Source organism: Filicampus tigris, chromosome 14, assembly GCF_054856515.1.
Source record: "Filicampus tigris isolate MCC_2025a chromosome 14, RoL_Ftig_1.0, whole genome shotgun sequence".
NCBI classification, from domain to species: Eukaryota; Metazoa; Chordata; class Actinopteri; order Syngnathiformes; family Syngnathidae; genus Filicampus; species Filicampus tigris.
Window position 1 is genome coordinate 18071989 of NC_141230.1, and position 25218 is coordinate 18097206.

At 42.9% G+C, this 25218-nt stretch overlaps 2 protein-coding genes across 6 annotated transcripts in view; both read right to left on the reverse strand.

Annotated features, from left to right (window-relative positions):
- Positions 1 to 2142: 2142 nt before the first annotated feature.
- Positions 2143 to 4838, reverse strand: sp5a (Sp5 transcription factor a). Its single transcript, XM_086050896.1, has 2 exons — positions 4422 to 4838; positions 2143 to 3582 (listed from the first exon to the last, which is right to left on the reverse strand). The coding sequence occupies exons 1-2, from the start codon at positions 4470 to 4472 to the stop codon at positions 2512 to 2514; spliced, it is 1122 nt and encodes a 373-aa protein (XP_085907022.1). The 5' UTR covers positions 4473 to 4838; the 3' UTR covers positions 2143 to 2511.
- Positions 3438 to 25218, reverse strand: part of myo3b (myosin IIIB) — an 81776-nt gene continuing 59995 nt past the window's right edge. For 3 of the 5 annotated variants that reach the window (XM_086050895.1, XM_086050892.1, XM_086050894.1), the window contains 4 exons: positions 17938 to 18038; positions 17496 to 17542; positions 16999 to 17148; positions 3438 to 3582 (listed from right to left, as the gene is read on the reverse strand). In XM_086050895.1, coding sequence (XP_085907021.1) covers positions 17013 to 17148; positions 17496 to 17542; positions 17938 to 18038 — 284 coding nt within the window. In that variant the 3' untranslated portion in view covers positions 3438 to 3582; positions 16999 to 17012. Of the gene's footprint in view, positions 3583 to 8465; positions 8597 to 16998; positions 17149 to 17495; positions 17543 to 17937; positions 18039 to 25218 lie in introns of those variants that run through there. The other 2 variants (XM_086050893.1, XR_015089476.1) reach the window with 2 other exon arrangements.

Sequence of the window (25218 nt, forward strand, 5' to 3'; positions counted from 1 at the left end):
GTCAAAGCACTATAGTTTAATGGGAACTAAACATGACATGAATTAAGACCTAAAAAACTGCATTAGCGTAAGATCCGACGAACTTACATATTGGGGTTATGTCGCCACTGTAATGCGAGGCCATTGTATACTGATTATGAATACATGTTTACAAATTTGACCCCATTCTCAAACCAAGGTAATGTTTCCCAATGAAATGGATGGAACTGCAATTAATTTGTTCCATTCGTTTGATTAGTGTGTTGGTTTACAAAACCCTCCTTGAATAATTTGGTAATGCAACATTTCGCAGTGGTTCTCAATTTTTTTCACCTAGTACCACCTAAAAAAAATAAAATAAATAAATACATGGTGCTCTATGTACCACTATGATGCGTCATGACCAACACTTAAAAGTGAGACAGACGTTTCATTCCATAGATCAGATTTTTATCGTAAGACCCTGCAACATGCTGCACAGTTTGAACATGAGCACTGTGCGTAAATGTAGGAAAATCCTGTATGTAAATTGAAATATTGATTGAATTCAAAGTATTGCGAATAAAGGTTTTACCTAAATGTTTCAAAATAACTTCTTAAAACATTCAATACATTGTACTTAAAAGTTAAATACAACTGAACTCTGCTTAGCCAATGATTCTTTCATGTAAAAAAAAAATCACAACTTTAGGAAGTAAAGTCAAGGAACAGTTCTACCAACTCATTGCCATGAGCCATTGTGACCACTTGCAGAGGGGGGCGCTGTTGAGGCAAGGAAAAGATGACATTTCAACAGTTTGCACAAGTTTCTCTTCAAGCTGACTTTTCCCAGTGATCGGACACAAGACAGAAGGAACGAGAGAAAACGCTGAAGAAGGCTGACATTGAAGTTGCTTAATGCAAATTCCAAAGCTTGGGCAATTTTTTTCAAACATACAATGAGAAGGACCATTGCCATGTTGAAAAGACTTCATATGTGCGTGGAGCGAGCGTCTCGGTCAAGGGTGCATAAATTGAAAGCAGTTTTTTTTTTACCAACTTCACACTTTTTTTAGCAACTTCCTCAAAACATGCTGTATTCATTCAACATAATTTGAATAAAATGAATTATTGTGTTAAAAATAACCCAATATTGGTCATCCATCAATAGTTTTTGACCTTAGTTTTAAGGGTGCAGGGGCACACCCTTTAAACTGATGGGTTAAAAATAACCCAATATGGGTTATAGTCTCTAACCAAGCGGGTTTAGGGCTTTATACCTTTTGCGCAATCTAGTTCAATGAAGCTTCTTAGTCAGTAAACACACTTTTTTTTCGACACAGCTCGTTTTGGAGCCCATTAGAATGTGCAGCTGTACCAAAAGTCATGGTCGGGAAAGTAGGATTCCCGTGTCGTTTAGTACTCATATTTCACAAATATTTAGACCTAGCGCACGTGTACTTTGAGTTTGTGGGTTTTAAGACACAACCCAAACAATACATGCAAACATTTTGCATTTTTGCCAAAATTACAAGTGAATTATTTCCACTTTGAGAAACTTTTCACTATGCAGTAGTCACATTGACCTTTAATATGCAATATCCGTTATAAATGCTTAATCAAATAAGATGCGTTCACTCTTAAAACTGCTGGATCAAAAATAACCCAATTTGGGTCAAAAATAGACTGACCGGCTACTTGAGTCCATTTGACCCAACTTTCCGGGTTATTTTATTTATTACCCAGAAATTTGGGTGAAATTAGCCTGAGTAGCGGGTCAGTCCATTTTTTTTTTGACGCAGCAGTTTTAAGTGTAGAGAGTAATAATGACAACGTTTGAGTGACACTGTTAAAAATGAGTGCTGTGAGGCAAAATACGAGGAACACCCCTCAGTGTACAAATGATCCAACATAACATTTGACATTATCTTAATCAAGGCACGATATTTGATTCCGTTTGTATTTGATACTATTGTTGTGGCGCCGTTGCCAATCAGCGTTGTCACGATGTGACATTTGAACAGGAGACACCATTAAGCGCTCAAACAAGACTTGGTTTGTCCTCAACAATGCTTCAAATTGTCCTGCGGAAAAGTTGGACAAAGTTTAAAAGAGAACGCTTAACACATAATCAGCCCCATTTTGACATGTAACTAACAGCGCGGTTAATGACTTCTACGGACATATGCATGGAAAAATGTTATATCTTTATTCTCACATTGTATTTAGGTCATATCAACAATAGCAAACCTCAAGAGCATGCTTAAAACACCTCCCCATGGAGCAAAAAAGTTTACACTTTCATTCAACAAAAGCTATTAAATAGTATTTACAGGAAGGGGGGGGGGCAAATCTGATCTTCCAGATCAGATCTTCCAAGATCGGAAGCTCTGTACGATATTGGAGTGATGTCAAATCTCTCTGTAGTCACAAACACAGCCATAAATGTTGCAGTGATGGAGAAAAAGAGCTCCCCCCAAAAGTATTGCACGAAGGATTTTTTTTTTTTTTTTGTTTTTTTTGGTGGTGGTGGTGTTTTTGGAACATGAGGTGTCACAGAAAATGATTCCTCGAGTCCTCCCTCTTGACGTGCTCCACCGTTGCCTTGTCGGCGCACTTGCTCCTCTTGTTCTGGTGCGTCTTGACGTGCTTGGCCAGGTGGTCGCTCCGCATGAACCTCTTGCAGCAGTCCGGGCACACGAAGCGCTTCTCGCCGGTGTGAGTCCTCAAGTGTCTCTGCAGCTCGTCCGAGCGCGTGAAGCTCTTGCCGCAGAAAAGCCAGTTGCACACGAAGGGCCTCTCGCCCGAGTGCCAGCGCAGGTGCGCCTTGAGGTGCGACGTCTTGCCGTACACCTTTCCGCAGCCCGGGATGTGGCACACGTGCTGCTTTTTTTTGCCCGGCTCGTCGCCCCCGCCGGAAGTGGACGCCGACTGGCAGTTGGGGCAGCGGCACCTCCGGCAGCGGCGCGCGGTGGTCAGGGGCGACTTGGTGTGCAGGAGAGCGGCGATTTGCGTCTGGTACTGGGCGAAGTCGGCCGTGTGGCCGTGCAGCACCAGGCCGCGCTGGAGCTGGAAGCGGTGCGCGTGGCTCACGTGGTTGCCCTGTTGCAGGCTCCACCACGGGATGTCCTCGGCCGGGTTGGGGGAAAGCTGTCTCTGGCCCGCGTGGCCCGTGACGAAGGTGGGCATGGCGGGAGGGATGGGGGCGGGCGCCGCGTAGCTGACCGCCGGCACGTATGTGGGCGGGCAGGCCGACTGCATGGAGCACGGCAGCATTTTCACCGGCGAGAAGTCATACGGGTAGCCGGGGTCGGCGGGCGGGGTGAGGGGCAACTCGTGCGGGGAGCCGAACGAGCCGAGCGCTTGGGGCTTGGAGGATAGTCCGAAAGTGGAGTTGCTCGGTGGGCTGGTCTCGTTAGTCCAAGGGTGGAACAAGCGCGAGGGGGAGCCCAGCGTGGTGGGGTCGTAGGGGACCTGGAGGAAGTCGGGCGGGCTGGAGCCCGGCGGGGGGTGGTGGTGGTGGTGGTGGTGGTGGTGGTGATGCCCGATTCGGTTGCAGGTGGCGGCCAGGAGAGCCAGCGGGGAGTGCTTGCAGTTCTCCGGGGAAGAGTTGGGGGTGCGGTCCTAGAACGCGCGAGAGACAGTTTCAGTGGGGGGGGGGGGATCTTGACACGGCCACTTCAATAGGTACACCACTACTGTATGTCTATCAGCTTCATAAAAAGTTGAATGAGGTTATTTTGAAAAAAAAAAATAGCAACAATATGTTGTAAAGTAAACATTGTTCAAATAATTGACATTGGTTTGCCAGTCTCATTTCCTGGAAAAGTTTCAGAACTCTCTTGAAGATGTAGTGTAGTCCATCTATATTGTTAATCAAAACTTCAAACTACATGGAAAAATACATTTATACTAGTTTGTCGGTAGTAGTTAGAAACATCTCTATTCAAGATGGAGTCTAGTTCTACACCACTAAAAATGTTCATATTGCAATTTATATTGTAAGTCTCAGTAGCGGAATGAGTAAAAAAGTAGTATAAAATTGGATTCAGGAGGGATAAGTACATAACAACCATACTGTTAAACTAAAGACTATTTTTTTAATATTACTTTGAAAATTAAGTATTAGAATCTACTTCTCCAAGTTCTACACGACCACAAACCGAAAACAACCATATTGTTGGGATCACAGCCTCTTTAAAGAACAATATAACCGATTTTGTATTAGTTTCAACTTTTTAAGACGACGTATGGTTCAAAACCATGTTAAAACTTAAAATGTTGTTGAATAAATGCCGAGTTTGAACAGCAGATCTAGGCAGGTGTACCTAATGAACTATCCTGACAGACCTGATTTTTTCCTTTCCCCCTAAAAAAGTTTTGACTTGAATTTTGACTAAAACTATAAACTATCACTTTATTTTATGCTGGAAAAAGTGCCCCCAAAGTTGATCCAAACGAACCTGCAAAAAAGCTTGAAGCGTCTCGTTCCGCAGAACAGCCACAGCTGCCATGGTCCTCCTCCGCCTGGACAACAAACGCGCAATACCAACGCGCCAAAAAAGTGTCTTTTAATTCAAAAAAGTGTGCGCATCGGTGGTGAAAGAGGCACACACAAAAAAAAAAAAGTCAGTTTGGAGCGAGCCTCCGACGCGGCGCCTTCCTCTCCGGTGGATCTCCTCGCACTATCTGACGCGGCGGCGGCGGCGGATCACTTGAGAGAAGGTGATAAGCACTTTGGTGGGCTGCCAGCCACTCACAAATAAGATGGCAGACTTTGAAGTTTGCCGCTGTCCAATCATCAAAGAATGGCGGCTCTCTGAGAGAAGCAAGCAAATCCTTTGAATCCACAAAGCTGCTATGGTGTGTTTGTGGTGCGGGATAAAGGAGCTGATTATTAGCAAGGGGAGGCGGGGGAGGGAGGAGATAAGGGCGGGACAATTAATGAAGTAATCACTATGTGGGAAATGTATATAGACAAATAATTGGATCCCCCCCCATCAAAGCCCCCCCCCCCCCCCACATGCCGCCCGGAGAGCCCACCATTGGCCGCCCGAGTCATCTGATCCTCTTTTTGTAATTAAGGATTTGTAGTAGAACTCCGAGCCACAATGTGACATTGTTATCTCGAGAGATTTCCGACAACTCGATGGGGGATACATCAAGGGACTCGACGCCACGACTTTTTTCATCTCTTCGGAGTCGGCGTTTCTGTTCTAGTTTGCTGTTTTACACTTCAGTCGTTTCAATTGTGTTTTAAAAAAATTATTATTACTTTTAAGATGTGTTCGGAGTCATTTGCTCATTTCCTGCTCCGATCCCGACATCAGCCCTTCTCGCTTGATTGGTCGGGAAATAATCTTTTTTTTAAAACTACAAATAATGTCTGCCTATGCCAGCGCCGTATGCCGAACAATTAAATACTCTTCCACTAGATGGCAGAGGTACAATTAACTTGGACGAATCAGACGAATTTACAAGCTCGCCATCTTGTGGTATCTTGGTGCTAAGGAACTATGTTGAGATGAGTTGAGGACCTTAGTTTAGACAAAAGTGGTGTTTGATGCCATGTTATTGCCAATTAACTTTGTTGAAGTGAGTTGTGCAGATTCATTTAGACAAAAGTAGTGCTTTGCTGCCATTTTGTTGCCAATGGACTGCATTGAAGTGAGATGAGAGCTTCATTTGGATAAAAGTAGTGCTTTGGTGCCATGTTATTGCCAATGAACTTTATTGAAGTGAGTTGAGGAGATTCATTTGGACAAAAGTAGTGCTTTGCTGCCGTTTTGTTGCCAATGGACTGCATTAAAGTGAGATGAGAGCTCCATTTGGACAAAAGTAGTGCTTTGATGCCATGTTATTGCCAATGAACTTTATTAAAGTGAGTTGAGGAGATTCATTTGGACCAAAGTAGTGCTTTGCTGCCATTTTGTTGCCAATGGACTGCATTGACGTGAGTTGAGAAGCCTCATTTACTCAAAACCGCCATCTTATGGCATGTTGTTGCCGAGGAACTTCGTCAAAATGAGTTGAGGGGCTTCATTTAGAGAAAACTAGCGCTTTGTTTTAGAGTATTCTTTTTCTGTACCGTTGTCATAGTTTTATGAAGTCAAAAGTACTTTTTCCGAAACTGGCCATAAGACTTGAATCGTTCTCAATATCAGCTGCGTGATGGTTATCGCGCCTTCCCCAGTCGAAACAATCATTGTACTCTCAACTAGTTTGGAGAGGCAGATTTTTGAATTAGATGTGTTCCTTTGATGGGATTAATGTTCTTAGTCCTCTCCCACGGCTTTCCACACACAGTCATGAGGGAGGGACGGGGGCGGGGGGTGTTGGGGGGGCGGGGGGGGAGTCCCGCTGGGCTGGAGCCATGTAAGCTACAACTACAAGAACCACATAGTCGTCGCATATGGCCGAGTGCTATGAAAACTAGCGGAGATTAAACTTGTTTACATGAAGTCGAGGCAAAGTGACGAGGCAAAATTTGAGAAACATTCCGAATGGGGGTGACTGGTGACAGCTATCAACATTGGGGAGCGATAATATGGAAGAGTGGGGGGGTGCCGGTGTGAGGAATTTTTCAGGCTTTGCCAGCGGGATAGTGGGAAGTAATTCAGATAAAAAAAATAAATAAATTAAAAAAAAAAACAGGAGCGATGTGGTTATTGATACATGGACGGGTGGGAGGACAAGCAGTGGAGTTAGGGGATACATTCTTGTTTTCTTACTCAAGATTTGGATGAGGAGTGATTTTTAGGAGGAAAAAAAAAAAAAAATGCTGTGGGTCTGGTTGAAGATGACACTGAAGTTGTACATGTGAGACGATATGGTGCCAGTGGAAAGAGAAGTTTTGAGTGGATGTTAGGATCCGGGACCAATGATGATCGTTGTGTCAAAATTGAACTTGAGGAGATTTTCCTTGCCCAATACTGTTTATGAATGACTGAGCTGAATGTCATTAGCATAGCAGCAGTGTGGGAGACTATGAGGGAGAATATACATGAGGTCATGAAATTGAGGGGACCTAGATCGGTACCTTGGGGGACACCTTGGAAAATGGTGTTTGGGGCATTTGCTTGTACTGGTTAACTGGAGTCTGTCTGAGAGGTAGAATTAAATTTGACAATACTCAGGGATGACTTTTTGTACAAAAGTATGTTTGTACAAAAGTAAGAATTGATTGTTCACGCGAACGGCGGCGGAAGCTGATTGACAACAGATGTGGTTATGGATAACTGCGCATTTCCTTGGGTCGTGGGATTTCAGCGCTCTGCGGTGTTGGTCTCTCCCAGAACAGTTTTTGGGGTTGTGCCGTCTCAAGTTTTGGAATGTAACATCACACATACATGCAATTCCCACAAATTAAGAACAAGGGTGCTGGATCCCCCAAATTATTGTCGAGTTGGCACTTCCAACTCGACACTTAATTTTGTGCCTGTGGTTATTTCTCAAATGTTCTCAAATGTTCTACGGGGAAAAAGTAGCGCCTGGCCGATTAATCGGATGGTATTAGCTCTTTTCAAAGCAGCAAAAATTGCTCGATTTTTTTTCAGCCGATTTTGTTCCCAATTCTTTTTTTTTCTTTTGGTACGTATTAACGCATAACAATATAAGACAAAGTCTGAGTGAAAACTATCAGAGCTACCCAAAGCGCAAAACCCTCTTGTAAATACACAGTACTTGGATTGAATTCCATTGCTTTGAGATGTCGATTTGATTTTGATGAATTGTTCAGCCCTATATCTTAAATCGGGCCTGAAGAGTCATGTATTCCGATGATCTTGGATAGATTTAGAATTTGCTATCCACCGTGCCCTATATGTGGGCCTGTGCACTACGAAAGTGGATCATATATGTTAAGTGCATTGGCTCTGCGAACCAGCAGCGTTGCCAAATAATTGATATCTTCTTTTGAGCTGCTCGGTTCAGCCCTAAATTCAACTTCTTACATTTTCACGCATTTCAACGGGACTCCAGCTGAGGGATGGATTCGGCCGGGCAGCGCTTTGAAATAGTTTGGGAGAATTCCCCCAAGTGTGTGCCCGACACAAAAGTCCGGTCACCGAGGTAATCGACTTGCGGGAAAACCTTTACCGTCTCACGGCCACGCTTCGAGTTTGACAGGGTCGCATCAGTGGTCGTTCGCTTGGGTCCAAGTTTTCCTGCTGCATACTAAAATGCAAAACAGGGAGTCGATTTAAGATGAGGGGTGAAGCTGCAGTGAGAGAGTCAAAACAGGAAAGGTCTGAGTTGATTCAAGGCTGTCTGATGTATGCCAAATTTTTTTCCCATAATACTCAACAGGTGGCACCTCTGTGCCACTTGTCTTGGACATAAAAGATACAAATAGAGTTGTGTAGTCTTGACTGTGTCAATGGAAACAACGGATATTACACAAACCTCATCTAAGAAACAGCAGGTGGCAACTTCCGAGGATGTCGTTCCCCCTTTTTTTTTTTTTTTATCATCCCAAATTGGTAAAAACACGCACATTAAGAACCAAATCACAATAGATCCACGTTTATTCGTGTCATATAAAACATCATTTTGTCATAAATAAATACAAATGTGCAATAGACGTAGTGAGTTGACGCTTTTTTGGTTTCAGGTCGACTTTGCTGGCAAAGAAGGCAATCTGCAGAGGAGAGAGGGGGGGAAAAAAAAGAAATAAAACAAAAGTCAGGTTACTCTAAAACACCTGAATTAGTTTTCACTATTTTTTTTAGAGTGAGCTCGTGTATATATATATATATATATATATATATATATATATATATATATATATATATATATATATATATACATATACCAAAAACGTAACATTCCGTATTATCTGCTATGAATTTTTTTTTTGTTTTTTTTCCCCCTTCTTCGACAAGAGATCTGGGAGTTTAGGAGTGAGAGGGTGGGTGGCTCATATCCTGTGTGTGAGAGGAGAGGGGTGTTGCGCTGGAGAGAGAGGAGAGTGACGGCGGGAAGGGTGCGTGTGGGGGCGGGGGGTGGTGGGGGCGGGCGACGCTGGAGGCTACGCGGTACTTGAACCGCTATAATGGTGTCTCGTATGAGAAAACATCTGTGAATTTCCTCAGTGATCGACAACAAAGTGGAACTCGGAGCAGTCACTCAGCAGACCTTTTGAAGTCGCGGTCTGACAGAAAGCCGCCATTGTTCGCACCCCCCCCTACCCCCTCCGCCCCCCCCCCGACACGCAGAAACTCCAACTTTGGTCTCCCTAATTTTCCCTGCAACGCGATACAAGTCCGCCCCCACCTCGCCCTCTTCTGCGCCTATGAAGTGGGAGATGTGTGCATATTCACCAGCAAAGAGCAAAAAGCCCCCGGCAATGCGCGGCTTGGCCCGGGGGGGGTCACTTAGGGCGGGTTCGGGGTCATTGTACCTTCAAGCGGCCCACCCTGGATGTGATAATCCGACACTAAAGAGGGGAATTCTCCTGCCGCACTGCCGTGTGCACACTTACGGTTCGCAGTGGCGCCAAACAATAAGGCAAAGCACTCGAATCGCAAATCATTTTCCCCTATTGAAATCAATGCAAATGCGATTAATCTGTTCTAGCCTTCCCCTAAAAACAACAAAAATGGAAAATAACAGTTACCAGGAGGCAGGTAGTCATGTGGACAAAGAAAGAAGAGTTTCACAATTACCGGGGCTCAATAAGCTGCAGCAATATGAGTCATTTTCCAGAGAGGATAAAGAATATATGCAGCTGCATTACTTAGCACAGTTCTCCCAGGGTCCAATCTTTTTTTTTTTTGTGCTCCATGCGCCGCTTTTAGATAAGGAAAATATTTTTGACGGACCGTCAAAGTCGCAGCGCAGCGACAAGGAGAGAACCGTCTCGCCAGCGACTGCGTTCGGCCACCATCTCACGGCGTACGTAGCCGTCAGCGGGTAGCCAGTCTAGCCAAGCCGCCACAACAGTTGATCATAGGCTACTACGCAACCCGTCGTGAGGGTAAAACAAGTCATACATGGACATCAACGCTTTACTTGGAAGTTGGCCCTCGGAAGCAATCGTCGCGGCGGCTGACTTGACTTTGAAGGCCGGCCTGACCTTGAACTGATGAGCAACATTTCATTTCCAGTCCTCATGTGCGCCGCTTATGTGCAAATCCTTGAATATTTGCCTGTGAGTTACGTTTGTCCACGCGTGTTGCTCCACCGTTGGTGTTACGCTGACATCTTGCACAGGCGCTTGAACTCACTACTTCGGAGGCCGCTGTTTCAAATTGTACAACTCCAAGGGTGTTCAAATTCAGAGGTTCCACAGAGAGCTAGCTAACATTCCGACATGTAGGCTAAATATGATAAGGTAGGAACAAACAGTAGCCGTCATATGATATGAAAAAAGCCTATCATATTAAAGTGGGGACTTATGTACACGGGTTGGTAAGTATCATGACAGTCTTGCCCTACTCTGTTTTATCTCCACTCCAATCCAAATGTTACTCTCCCGCCTTTGGCTATGACAAGTTTTCCGTTATGCATGCCGGACCAAAACAAGTCCACCGTGGTTCTCACACTGTTACCCGTCCAGTGTTTATTCAGTGGCAGCTGGTCGCTCCATCTGGGAACGCGGCGGCGGGGCAAAAACAAAAACAGGTTCCACCTTTGGCCATGCCAAGTCCGCCCGTGCCCTCCTCGCTCTACAAACCGAGAAAGGCTAATCACAATTTCACGCTCTGATTCGTCAAGTCCCCTTCCAGCACCGCAGGCGGTTGAGGAAACTTTCAAGTCAGTGAATTTCACGGCATACGGGATAACAGCTTTTACATACTGTTTCTGTTGTTCCAGAGTTGTCGTTGTTCTAGTGGAGTGTGTTCCGAGCACCGCTAGTGATATGCGGGCTCCCCCTAGTGGTATGTGAAAGAATCACTGAATTAAATACCAACACAATTTCAGCATTTAAAACACAACATACAAATGAACTCATTAGAATGGAGCTACGCACCCAGACTGTTTAAACAATTGTTTTTTTTTTTAATCCATCAAACATTTTTTTTTACACTTGTAAGGTACTTTTCAAGAGCAGTACAGTTAAATTTCATTTTAAGTTGTACAAAACAATTGTATTTAATTTTCAACTGTTCAAGCGTGTGTAAACACACAATATATAAATACTCACAGACATATAATCTTTGTCATCATCCAAAAAAAAAAAAAAACTAATATTGCTGCAGCTAACCGAGTCAGTAGTTGTGAAACTCTTCTTCGCTTGCATCTGAATGACTATTATACTGCCCCCCAGTGGCCAAATTGCGCACAACAAAAGGCTCCACTGAACTTTTCGGGAAGAAAACCTTTTTCTGATATTTTACGCACACTAAAGCCTGTATTTTAATGTTAGCCACTATGCTAGTATTTGGAGAGCTAAGTATTTGTTGAGTTGATATTTGGTGTGAAAAGTTTGCGAACCATAGATAACCTGTAGTTGGCCTTTGCACAATTTTGTCTCCAAATGAAAGAAGAGATGTAAATGGGGGTGAAACAAATGGTCGCCGCTAAGATTAGCAAGGAGCAAGTTATAGCCCCCATGTGCTTTTTTTTTTTTTTTTATATCCATGCTAATGTTAACAACAAAACAGCACTTGGAAGCCCCTCGACCGACTGCAGGTGTGAGGAAGCTCGAAACAAAAGCCAGCGCAACCCTAATGGAATCTTTTGTCATTAGCAGACCTTTGATGCACTCAACAGCTTCTTTTATCTCCTTGTTGCTCGACGCCTCTTTGCGCTCCCTCTCTCTGCCCCGCTCCACCACTTTCTTCATTAATGCTGTCTGCAGGCAATATTCTTTTGCTCGGAGCCCTCGACGCACATCTGGCATCCGGCTGACGCTCGTGTTTGTCCATTTATTCACAGCAAAGAGCATCGCAATGTCTGCCTAAATCGGTTGATATGAAACTACCCTGAACGCTGGAAAAGTTGCATTTGGTGCCTGTCCCCCCGCTTCCTAAAGTTAACGTCAATCCTGTTACTAATTTTTTTTATTTTTTAAATTTAATGCTATTTGTTGAGTCACTGTAATTTGTGTAGCGTCAGCATGCTGTTAGCATAAATGCCATGTGGCTATATTTTGTGTACTGTAGTTTCAATGCTAACAAGTGGACTATTGGTTCTTTTAGTCCTGTTACACAAAACAACAACACAAAAAAACCCCAAGTTGCCCGATATGAACCACTGCACCATTTTGAGTAGTTCAATATGTTTACTGTATCAGATTTTACGGTTTGGGGGCGAGGAGAGAAAAAAAAATATTTGGAGAGTTCCAACAAGCAAATGGCACCAATTTGGTAGAATAGCCGTTTAAGTTTTAGCTTAAATCCATTCTCTAGAACAGATCATTTTGATTAAAAGAGAAAATAAACACACGATTCAAACAAACGAAGGCCAACCAGATCTAATTGTTCCGAATGAAGTGAAACCTCAAACCTGGATCCTACGCTGAGCTCGCGGCAGCGTTCGACAAGTTAGCATCTCGTCCGGGGCAGATTGTCGCAAGGATTTCGGAAAGGTTCATTCTTCACCGGGGGTTTGCAATAACAATGACGTATAACACGACCCAGTGTGATGAAAATCGGGCTCATCTGGATATCAAAAGCAGGTAAACTGCATTAAAACAGTGTTTGAAAAGCTTCACATGAAACGGCGGTATTCAAACTCTCCCTTTGAACTGAGAGGATATAGAGACGGGACAATGTCGGCCTAATCGCGTCTCGCTTTGAAGTAAGACATCACTATTAGGTGAAAAGGTAAGTATGCGTCCTCGCAAAATAAAAGCTTTTCATCATTTGTTCAGGCCGCAGCTCCAGCGATTTCCATAAGGGTTGCTGAAAACTTTGGATAAAAGTGTGTGTGTGGGGAGGGGCGGCGAATCAGCGCTGTGTTGCATGCAAGCTTTCAAGAAAAAAAACACTGGAAGAGCAGCTAGCTAAAGTGAGTGGAATAGCGCCGGCAGTAATGTTAGCCACATTAAAGTAACGCTCCCTCAGGTGCCAGATGTTAGCACATTTAAAGAGCAAAAACAAGAGGGGAGTGAGATTTTATGAAGATATATAAAAAAACTGAAATAAAACAGGTGTCTTGCCTTGAACGCTAACTTGCGTCTGTCTCTTCTCCTGCCAAAGGGTGCTAACACATTAGCTTTAGCTCGCAGTGGTGGGATGTCACAAAGTGCTGTACTTAATTGTTCTTAAGCAGATTTTTCAGGCATCTATACTTTCTGAGTTTTTTTTCTGACAATTTTGCATTTTACGCCCCACGTTTGAAAACTCAATCCATAGCTTTCTTTGAGATTTTTGTTGTCGGTGACGAGAATGATTCGTGGCAAATGTGTTGTTTTGCGTCGTGTGGCAGCCTAATATCGAAAAGGTTCTGGCTTTTAAAAATTCTCAAACTAATCTGAAAGTCTATTTTTCAGTTTTTCAGTAGCAAATGTAGCAGTTTTTTTGTCTGTCAGTTTACAATGTTAGCAAAACTGCAATTGTGGGAACGCAATTGTTTTGATAACATAAAAGTGGCGCCAACGCTAGCTAGCTCTTCAACAATTGCTTGTGACATGGAACAAGTACGAGCACTATCCTGGTTAATAGAAGAGGGAAACTATTTTCTGTGCAGAGATTTATTTATCATTTTTTTTTACATTGTGCATTGTTCAACTATTTTTGCATTTTTTAAATCAGTGCTAGCAATGCTTTGGGGACATCATTGTTTTGATAGCATAATGTGGAGCTAGCTCTTAAACATGTGAAATGGAACATTATGTTTTTCTTATAAGTATGAACACTACACTAGTTGATAGAAGAGGGAAACTATTTTGTGAGAGAATTTTTGTGCCAATTTACCAAAATGGTTATTGTGTATAATTGACAGTAAAAATTCATTTGTACTTTTGTGCTCGAGTATATTCATATTATTTCGTTCAATCCAAACAAAATTTCCTTTCGTTTTGTATGATTTGGTTTTAGTCAGTCTTTTTAGAACAGAAAAATCACAGAGCTTTTTTTTTTTTTTTTGGAACACGATTAATACTTCTCAGTACATAGTTTGAGTACTTTTGCCATCCCTGCCAGCTTGCCATAATTTTGCAGTAAAAAAACAACGAGCATATTTCATAACATTTGTCCTTTCACGTCACACATTCATCTATGACTCATCCGCTCATTTCCTCTCATATGCTAACACAGGCAATCAGCCAGGGTGTTCATTTGGCAGCGAAGAAACTCCCGCACTGGCGCTGTTTGTCACTACCATCCAACTTTGTTCTTCACAACCAGTGGGCCTATTTGAAATTCTCTCCGTGGTAGAACAGGGCCAAAATTAATCAGGGGAGCATGATCACACTTAATTGATTCAGTGTACTTTTAAGATGCACTACAGGGTGCTGTGGTGACCTATTTCAGGCTGCTCTTCTGAGGAACCAACTATCCCAGCAAGGGAGTAATTATTGCAGCCTCTGTGCCTACGACCGGAGGTGAAAAGCTTCTGAACTAACTATGACACTACATTATAACGCCGCCAGTGGTCTGGACTATTATGCTTTGATTATATTCTTTTTTTTTTTTGCTTCTTAAATATGACCATGAATCTAAGACAACCCGTTTGCTGTTATCCATGTAATTTAATTGCCGTTGTCGTTTCTCAAGACTGGAATTCCAAAATGCGAATACCTCGACTTAATGAGTTTATAAAGTTGTTCGGTGACCACGTTTGTAACTCAATTGACTTGGATTTCAAATCAACTCATAGGTTGGGGCATTCCTAAGTCAAGGTAGCACTGCACTCTTAAAAGTGTTGGGTGAAAAGTAGCCCAAATGGTGTGAACTACTGTAGCTATTAACAGCTAATAGCTATAGCACGTTAGGACAAGATTTTGGATCCAACAAGGGGTAAAAAAAATAAAAAAAACTACCTATGTTGATGAGTTAAAGCTAGCAAAAAAAGGTTTAGCAGGTTATCAGTACAGATGTGATTGATAATGTCATGGAAATGTCCAGAAGGTGAGGCGAGTCTCTTCACATTATCACAGCTAATTTTGCAGTCTACATTGCAACCTTTTTTTTTTTTATTATTGACATCGCTTTAGCCATATTGTACTGAGCAGCCAATAAATACCGAGCTACGTGTTCATAATAAGTCCCAAGTTGTGTTTTGGGTTCTGTTGACATTATCACACATTTCCTCTTTGCCGTGACTGAAAGAAAAACTTTGTGTTGTTTTGTGCAACTTTAGTCTCTGTACAACTTCAGTGTCATTTAACTTTAATAGTTCCACTGTATATCAGGCAGCCTTAAAGCGCTCCATTTCTTAGTTGCTCATTTGTTAAAAAGCTTTTGAAGAAAGAAAAGAAAGTGTTTTTATGTCTGTCCTGCTGTCCAAAGGTGGAAAAAGCAGACGGTTGTAAAAGCAATGAGTCTGTGTTTGACCTCCACAGTACTAAAAAGTAGTGTTGGGTGATCACCTCGGGCCACTTTAAACCCAAGCTAAGTGAAGACGGACTCGCTATCTAGGCAGAGCTCTAATGTTTTCCCCTCTGAATATAAGCAAGATCAGATCCTCAGTCATACCACCCTACTCTTCCTATTAAGATCAAAATCTCCTCGCAGGCCCCCGGGTGTCAACAAAGAGAGATACAGTAAATGATATGCAAATTGAAAGAGGAGAAGTAAAAAAAAAAAAAAAAAAAAAAAAAAAAAACCTCCGCAAATCAACTCGCCAGGCCTAAATTTCCGACACACAAATTTCAGTGTTTTGGGAGGAATTCGCAGTGAGGTCGGGTTCGGTCCGTGTGGTGATTCCACGGCTGAGGGGGAAAACGCTTCTCTCGACGACTGAAGATCTCAGTGAGAAGAACGTGTTCGGAGGGATTTGAGCTTCAAAAGGATTTGTCTTTGGATCTGTGTTAAGACAGCCGATGTAACGCTTTTAACGCCAATGTGTTCGAGGCCTTGTGCTACGACGTTCGCAGACAAAAAAAAAAAAAAAATTTTTGAATTGGTTGAACTTGCTTTACTTGATTTCATTATGCCAGTAACTGTGGCACTAAAGAGGAGCAAGGACTGTGTTCAATTGAGTTTCACAGAGCACAGTTGCAGATTATTGAGGTACAGTACAGTAATCCCACCTCCATCGCGGGGTTACATGCCGGACTACACTTGCTGTAGTTGAAATCCACGATATAGAAATACCTTATTTAAATACGCACTAAGCACGTTTTTACAGTGTTTCCGGCACTTAAAGGTTTTTAAACACAATTTTAAAATAACACATTTCAAAACATATTGAGAGAGGGAGCAAGAAAAATTGATATCACAAAAATATTGTACCGATCCCGCCGTGTTGACAGCCAACAAATCCCGTTTTCTCCAAACTAACATACGTGGCCTCCCTCATCTCACAATATACATCAATAATCATGCTCGAAAAATGCGCATTATAAAACATACCTACAGCCGTTGCTTTCTGTAGGCGTACAAAGCAGGATCGAAGAGCATTTGACATTCAAAAATCTAAAAATAAAACTAGATTGAGATGAACTACTTCCTGTTTTAACAAAGTAGTGTGCCGCCAGAGACAGGGTTTGTGTGTGTGTGTATTTCGGAGATCTGATGGGGGAATTATCACACTCCAGCCAATCACAAAATCCTCATAAAATGTAAAGTATTGGCAGATTCGATCCAGCTGATCAGATCGGTGGAAAGTCGAGTACACAGAGGCTCCTCGATTTATTTCAGTTTCCGCCATTCTGTTTTTCACGACTGCACAGCCTACAGGTGTTTATGAACCGAAATATTTCCCGTAATTATGGTCGACTGAGGACCCCCCTGTTATATAGATTTGATTCTGCTCTCAGTGAGAAGCTGACACTGATTTCCTGCTCTGAAAAATGACATCGCAGTCTAAATGCGATCTATAAGTGAGCCATCCCCCGCAGACTTCCCGCGACCAGAGAGGATTAAGGACCAAAGGCGCGGCTTTTGCGCCGCATCGCAAGGAGGATGTTCTTTGGAGCGTCTGTCTTACCGGCTGACACGATCTTAAGGCTGAGCTCCGGCTAGCAGGGGCGGGGGGGCGGGCGGGGTAGCCGGCCTCTCGTACTCTTCTTCGGGGATCGACTCCACCATCGACAGTAATTTGTAGTACTCATCCTCTCCGTCCAGCACTTTGATTTGACTGGAAGGAAAATGACAGGTCGGGATTCCCGTTACAGTCAGCTGTCAGAGCGCGGAAAGGGGAACGTTTGACCAACTCGAGATATTTCAGGGGAGTTCCTTAATCGCCGCGATGTGAGCCACTGTGTCATTTACAGAACAAATTCGCGTCAGACCTTCAACAATTAAAGCGGGCATGCTGACAAAGCCGTAGGATGCATCTCCCTAATGACGCGCGGAAGCTCAAGCGAAGCTTGTTATTTTCGGTCGCTCCATTTACATGACAAGACAACAACTCCATTTGCGGGTTCTCCCATCCCACAAAGGGCCCGCTCTGTTTCGAGCTGCTGTAGGAAAGCGGTTATTTACCCAAGTTTTCTGGGCTTCCTCTTGCTCCCCTGGTAATCCAGAGTTCTCTGAGGAAAGGGCCAAGAGCACACAGTCAAAAGATGAGCCGAGAGTCATTAATTTTTAATTCAAAGTGATTTTTGTGTTGAATGCGAGCAGATGCTGATAATATCAGAAGTCACAGCATAATTTTTTTTTCCCTGATCAAAGGGCTCAAGTGAGTCTGATGAAGCATGCATCTTGCTCAGCTTTGATAAACCGCATCAATTATTCACCGTGAAGGCAGACATCCTGACATGAAAGCAACAGATAAAGAGCATAAGCACATGTTCAAGACAAGAGGCGCAGAGACGTTGGGGTGGGGGTGGGGGGCGGGCTCCAGGCTCTGGCACAGGTAGCTTTAATTGTATTATCATGTGCAAGCAAAGTCAGACAAAGGCCTTTATGGCCACTTTGAACTCACATTTAGCTGGTTGTAGTACAGGCTGTCTTCGGGGCTGTTAAGCAGCTTGGGCTGCTGGCCCCGCCGGCGAGGGGTCCGCTGCTGGAGCTTCGTCGCTGGACCTGCAACAGAGGAAGAGCAGGGCGGGGGTCCAATTGAGCATGACCGAGAAAAATCCCCCCCCCCCCCCCCCCCAAAAAAAAAAAACCCACTAAGAAATCAATGTGTTTTTGGTCCCTTAATGCTTGCAAGAATAAAGATATGAATTGCAGGAAGAACATGGGACTGTTTTAAAATACTTTTCCCTATCATATTTAACTTTAAAATAGAGAGGGAAAGCGACAAAAATCGGATGATTTTTTGGGTGTGTTTTGTTTTTGTTATTGTTTTGTTTTGATTGTTTTTTGGGCAAGAATGTCATTATCTTTGTCTTATGATGTAATGCGGAAAAAAAGGCAAATAATTGCAGATTTTTGACATTTTTAAGATATATATATATATACATATATATATATATATATATATATATATATATATATATATATACACACAATGTATTGCACAATCTAATGATAATATAATAAAATAAAAATCTACACAAAGACAATGCCATTAATCTGTTCGGCCCACTTGTGAAAAAAAACTATATTTTTGTGTTTTTAAACAAGTGAAATAAACAATATACATTAACCATAATTAACCATAATTAACCAAAAACAATAAATTAAAAAAAACGTTAGCATTTTTTTTCCTCTTCAAGTCGAAGGACATTATGCTGCTCGTTACAATCAGACAGACACACAAAGAAGACATTTACAATTTACTCAGCAAGCTGCAGGAATATTTTTTGCAAAGGATAAATAATATATTTCTATGACTGTTTTTACGTTGTCTGTCTACATTTGTTGCTCCACTCTTTGTATTCAGTTGTGCGTTGCCCAGTTATAACAGATCCTCACTGATCGGTTATAACCTTCACTGATCCAATTTGTTTTGCCCATCCATGGCATTTTATAGTGTTACTTAGACTTAAGATAAATCTCAAATCTATGCTCACGTTAAAGCAAAATAAATAAATAAATAAATAAATAAACTGCCAAATTACAAAATTCACAAGTTGGCACTTGTATTCCAGTTCATCACTGTATTTTGACTCATTTACATGATTGGAGAAATTATGCAATAACCAAATTGTCTGAAGATTTTTTTTTCCACAGCAGCTCCATTAAAAGTTGAGTCAAATCCAGACAAGTTTGCACCTAAGACCATTATTTGTGCATCCGTCCAGATGATACCAGATAATCTATCATCTTCTTTGCTGACATTCCGGGTGCGAACATTTCCTCATCGTGGCTTGGCCTCTCTCTACCTTGACTAAAGCTGAATTTGCTCTTTCCATCTCAACGCTACTTTGTACTCTCTCGAACCGACCTCATCACATCTCAGTCGTATACATCAAAGAGCACCGAGAGCCCACACTTCTCTGCCTCCCCTCCCGTCGTTCCACCGGCTTTCTTAATGTTATTCAAAGCAGCGCGAGGTTTACCGAAGTCACGCATTGTCAACGGCTAAAAAGTTCATGTCAGCTAATGTTAACAGCAAATCTTTTCGGTGCTAGCATCCGAGGTGCAGACCCTGCCCCCTTTTTAGTATTTATTACCGAATGGAAATGTGCACTGCAAAGAAAAAAAAAAAAAAAAACCTGACATGGTTTGTCAGCAGCAAGTTACATCCAAATGATGTTGGTAATTTTTGGAAAGTGAAAATGCATATACCTGAAAGTTCCTTTAGTGTCCGAAAACTGGTCTGGTCAATAATTCTAAAGCCTTTTTTTGGCTACATACAGTAGTCTTCTTGACCAAATTTGATTTGACAGAAAAGTCCGGTAGACCCAAGAGAAGCAAGTGTAAAGCTGAGAAAAAAAAAAAGAAGCACAGCAGCAGTATTATTTGTGCACCTTTGAGTACACGTCCACAGCGTGTGTGTAAATATAGGTCGTTAGTCTACTAATGATTCCAAAATGGGTATGATAAGCAAATGACTTATTCCCCTGAAATGGCATCAAAGTGTTCAATCGCAAATAATGAACTCAGGCGTCCTTGAACAAAGCTTGAAAAGAGGATCAAAATGTAACAGACTGCATACTCCACAGGCCCTTGTTTTGCTTATCTTTCTTTTTTTTTGTTTGTTTCACTTGTGGACACACACAAAAGTGTTCTGCGGAATATAAATGATGTGAGTCCTTGTGCAACCCATCCTCCACTTCAACTAATAAACATTCTGAATGCTGAAACCTTTGACAATAATAAACTAGAAAAAAATCGTTTCTTATTCAAAATGATGACATTTTTTATTATGGATCTGTGTAAAGATACACAACAATATATACTGAAATATTACTGAAAGTATTGTTTTTGGTAAACACTGAAAAATTGAGATGTTGGCTCACACCCCACTCCACTGTCGACTGTCAATCAAATACGCTCAAGTCGGTGCTAGCAAGATAGCGCGCTAGCTAGCTCACAGGCTAATATGCTTCTGAACGATTGAGACCACAAGTGCTGTGCCCCGTGTGTGGCTTCACATGAGACTTGAAGAGAGAAAGTTTGAAGGAAGTTAGCTGTTGATAAAAAAGACAGTAGCATACGCTATTCAGCTTGTGTCTCACACTGACAGACGTTTGAGCACTAACTTCCTGCCTGCGGTCATAAACTCGACAATGCTTTGCTTTTCAACTTTTTACGGTAGCCCGAATAGCACAAAAGATCTAACACTTGGGAATTTCAATAACAACACCAAGCTGTTCTTGTCCAGGAAGAAGCTTTTTTTTTTTTTTTTTCAGGTCGCTAGCTAAATTCACACTGTATAGTTCTAGAAATTAGCCAAGTTTTTACAATTTCTTTTATTGTTTATTTGAAAGGGAATATGAACATTGATGAACACAGGTACGATACCTGCGTAAATGTGCCAAAGTTAGCATATGGCTTATTTACAGATGAAGTCCCTTGCAGCAGCTAACATCAAACATAGACAATAATAATCAATAATTCACACTTTCACATTATTTATTTCACGTTATTACTACGAAGCGATTGAAAATTGTGCCGGACAGCCACTGATGGAATAAAAGTGCTTACAGTATAGGTTGGGGAAGGGCCGATTGCATACTTGGCCTAGCTTTTAGCCACGCCCCAACGATATGGGCAACCTGAAATCTTGAAAGAAAACGCTAGATCTCCACAATTCAGTGCTCAATTCATCTTCTTTCCATTAGTCCGGTTTTGAATATTTACATTTAAACAATAGCATTTAGAAGTGCCCACCAATGTTTAATTGGTGTCCTAGGAAAGAAAGTTCATTGGGTCCCTGGATTCCAAAAGTTTGCCCTTTCTTTTGACTATGATTTAGTTGACACTGATTTGACAGCGCCTCTGCACTCTACGCTACATCGCTTCAAGACATGATTAATCAACAATCAGCACCACTTAAATGAAAACAGATTGCAGATGTTTGATGATCGTCATTTAAGACCGTCAAGAGCAATCGTTCAGACCTGTGGTTGAAGCGAAGTAATTGCCATTTAAATCCCAGTTAGATATTTTCCCTCAAAGTGCTCGGCAATAATCTGTTGGCTGGCTCCTCCGCCTGGCCATTTATCCATTCTGACCCGCAGCGATGGGAGCGTGCGGCAGATCAGAGGATGGGTCAGGCTTCCCATCTAGGCACCTCTCTCTGGGAAAATCGCTGCCATTTGATCCAGGCGAGCCCCAGAGGAATGCTGCTCGTGCAGATAGATCGCAGCCAGGGATGCTGCCAAGCTGGCTTCTGGCATGGCCTCCCTGCTAGGACGCACGCGGGCGGCGCTGCAGCGAGAGGTCAGACGCTGGCTGACACCAGCGGGGGTGGGGGGGGGTTCTAATGGCGGACTGGGAATAAGGAGGCAGCACGGTTCATATAATATTGATTCCTCTCTATCAAAAGAAAGCGAGCAGAGTTTCCCCATTGCAAATGTTTGCCGGGCGGGAGATAAAAAGCTCTTGTGGAGATAGGTATTCTTTTCTTTTTCAAAGAGCCGCAGTTGACTCACATTACATCTCTAAATGCCACTCGGAGATCTGTTGAAAATCCCAACGCTCCTCAGAAACAACATGAAAGGGGACGCTAAAAGGGATTTTTACTGGAATAAATTAAAGATGTATTGATTTTCTCTTTTAAAATCATACACTGGGATCACCTGACGTCTCCCTGACCACACTCGGGGTTTGCATATTCATTTTTGGGCGAGGGGATGGGGGGGAGGGGGGGTGCTGAGTGGGTCGAGGTTCCAAAAGACAGATTATGAGGGAAAAATCATCAGTGAGGGGCTTTTGATGTTTGATGTCTAAATGAAGCTCGTGTAACCCAGACGGCTCCTCTCTATCTTACAAACGCCTCCTCTCTCAAGCGCACACACACTGTGAGCATACAAAAACACACACGCGTATGTATTTAAAAAAAAAAAAAAAAAAAAAAAAAAGAAAAAAAAAGTCTTATTCATGAGTTGCAAACAACAACAAAAAAACAGATCTGAAGTTGAAGAGATTTTCCAGAACGTTGCCGAGAGCCTGAGATTTATTACCCCTTTTATCATTCGGGACAATAAACGCTAACTCATGTGCTTTGCATTAGAAGACAAAATGATCAAGTCCTCCTGCAGATAATGTCGGGGGTGCTGGGGGGGCGGGACGGGGGGGGGGGGAGTTCCTGCATCTGTTTTCACTAACGTGCAAGGAGGATGTTGTTACTTACATCCAGCTTTTCACACTGAAATCAATCATCTCCAGTGACAACAGATATGGAACATAAGAAAGCTCTAAAAGGGCGGCTTGCGTGGAGGAAAAGTCTTTACGGAAGTCGCCCATTAGTAGTTTGACATAATATATGCGGTTTGGCGCTGCGACCTAGCAAGATGAGTCAAAAGGTAAGCAGAAGGGAGAGATCATTGGACAAAGATGGCTGGCAACGGAATGAACTGCTTCACGGAAAGGCTTTTTTATCCTCACGGACAGGATATATTACATTATATATCATTTACATGGGATATAAAAAGTCAACACCCACCCCTCTTAAAGTGACAGGTTTTCTGTGATGTCTAAAAATAGAGTCCACTATAAATCATTTCAAACCCTTTTTCCACGATGAATGTGGCCTATGACCCGTACAACTCGATTGAAAACAGAAGAAATATTTTAGGAAGCGGAAGTAGTAAAAATGAACACCTGAGATGATGTGGTCGCACACTCTCATAACTGGGGAAGCGGCTGTGTTCAGAATTGACGAGTCACATTCAAACTCATGTTAAATTAGCACACACCTGACACAATTTAATGACCAATCACGGCTCACCTGTTTTCTGAGCCATGATTGGTCGTTATCTGAGCCCCCAGCAACTTTGATGTCATCTTCAGTCGACAGAAGTGACAAAATGGCCGCCCCCTGAGCTAGCTAAAAACGGGTGGCTCGCTCATATTCCACAAACGCAATATTAATCAGAATGCCGTGTTTAGAACATTCAGCACACACCCGACACAATTTAAAGACCAATCATGGCTCACCTGTTTTCTGAGCCATGATTGGTCATTATCTGAGCCCCCAGCAACTTTGATGTCATCTTCAGTCGACAGAAGTGACAAAATGGCCGCCCCCTGAGCTAGCTAAAAACGGGTGGCTCTCTCATATTCCACAAACGCAATATTAATCAGAATGCCGTGTTTAGAACATTCAGCACACACCCGACACAATTTAAAGACCAATCACGGCTCACCTGTTTTCTGAGCCATGATTGGTCATTATCTGAGCCCCCAGCAACTTTGATATCATCTTCAGTCGACAGAAGTGACAAAATGGCCGCCCCCTGAGCTAGCTAAAAACGGGTGGCTCTCTCATATTCCACAAACGCAATATTAATCAGAATGCCGTGTTTAGAACATACACAGGAAAAAAAATATGTTTGGGTTGACTTCCACTTTAAATATATTTAGTCTAACTATCGACAGTACAGTATATCATCCACGACTAAATCTGTTTAACCCAGTTCAAACTTTTCTGCCCCAAAATCAAACGACTCAACCCGCTGGTGCAAATTTACCGACAACTTGAAGTATTATTCTCCACCTTCCTTCGACGTCTGCGGAGATTATGGGGCTGAAATCGTGATGGATGATGACTAGTTTGGAAGTACATCCTGTTAACGACTCCCACTGACATTAAGGAGATTACGTAGGTAGCGGCAGACAGCGGCAACTCCTTCCCTGCAACTTTGAGTCTTTGCTATCCCTTCCAAATCTCGGCTGCCGCTAACGCCGAGCCTGTAATTTGCCTAAAACCGAAGGCGTTCGGCGGAGACGCGCCGATACGGGGGGGGGGGGGGGGGGGGGGGCAGGCGGATAGATCAAGCGCTTGCGACAGCGAGAGGGAGGGAGAGTATTTGTCTAGAGAACACGGAAAGGGTGGATCGTTTGTCTACCAGATGCATGTTGAGATGGAGAAGCTGCGGCTGTGGTGATGGAGGCGTGCGGAGCGACACCTGGTAGTGGGGGGGGGGGGGGGGGTTGCATGTGGAAAGATGTTTACAAGTCCGGGGAGGGAAACCGCGGGAGAGGAAAAGTGAGACGCGGCGGTGAGGCTTTGACCTCGCTGTGCCAGAACTCCTCATTTTTAACGAGAGCACTCGAGAAAGCATCGCCTTCCATCCAGCGGTGAGCCATCGGGGCCTTCAAGGTCTCCTCTGCTGGCTGAAACACTATCACAAGCACTGACCTAAATTTGGAACCTAAATTAGAATATGTGTTCCATGAAATTGTATTAATTTATTCCCAACAGTCTCTTCTCTTCATTTCACATCCTTTTTCTTGGCTGCACTGCTTCCAGTGTGCGCATGTGTATGCTACACTGTTTTCATCCAATCAGATATCAGCCTGTTTGTGTTGCCATGTAAATCTCATTTGCCCACGGACCTTCAGAATCAGAGGTGGCAGCCGATGGGACTGTTTTCTTGAACCAAACAAATGTCAAATGTATCCCCAGAGAGCTAGCGCCCTTGATGACATCAGCATTTTCCTATGCGCTGATTGGTTGGGTTGGAACAAAACTTGTTCACGCAAACTTCGACAAGCAAAACATTACTACTTTTAATAATCAGTACTCCCGGTGAGTATGATGTATTTTAGTTCAATGTTTTATGATTTTTATATTTTTCTCGCACTATATTGATTCCAAACTGCCATATGATGCACGTGGCACAGTTAGCTAGCTTTTATATTG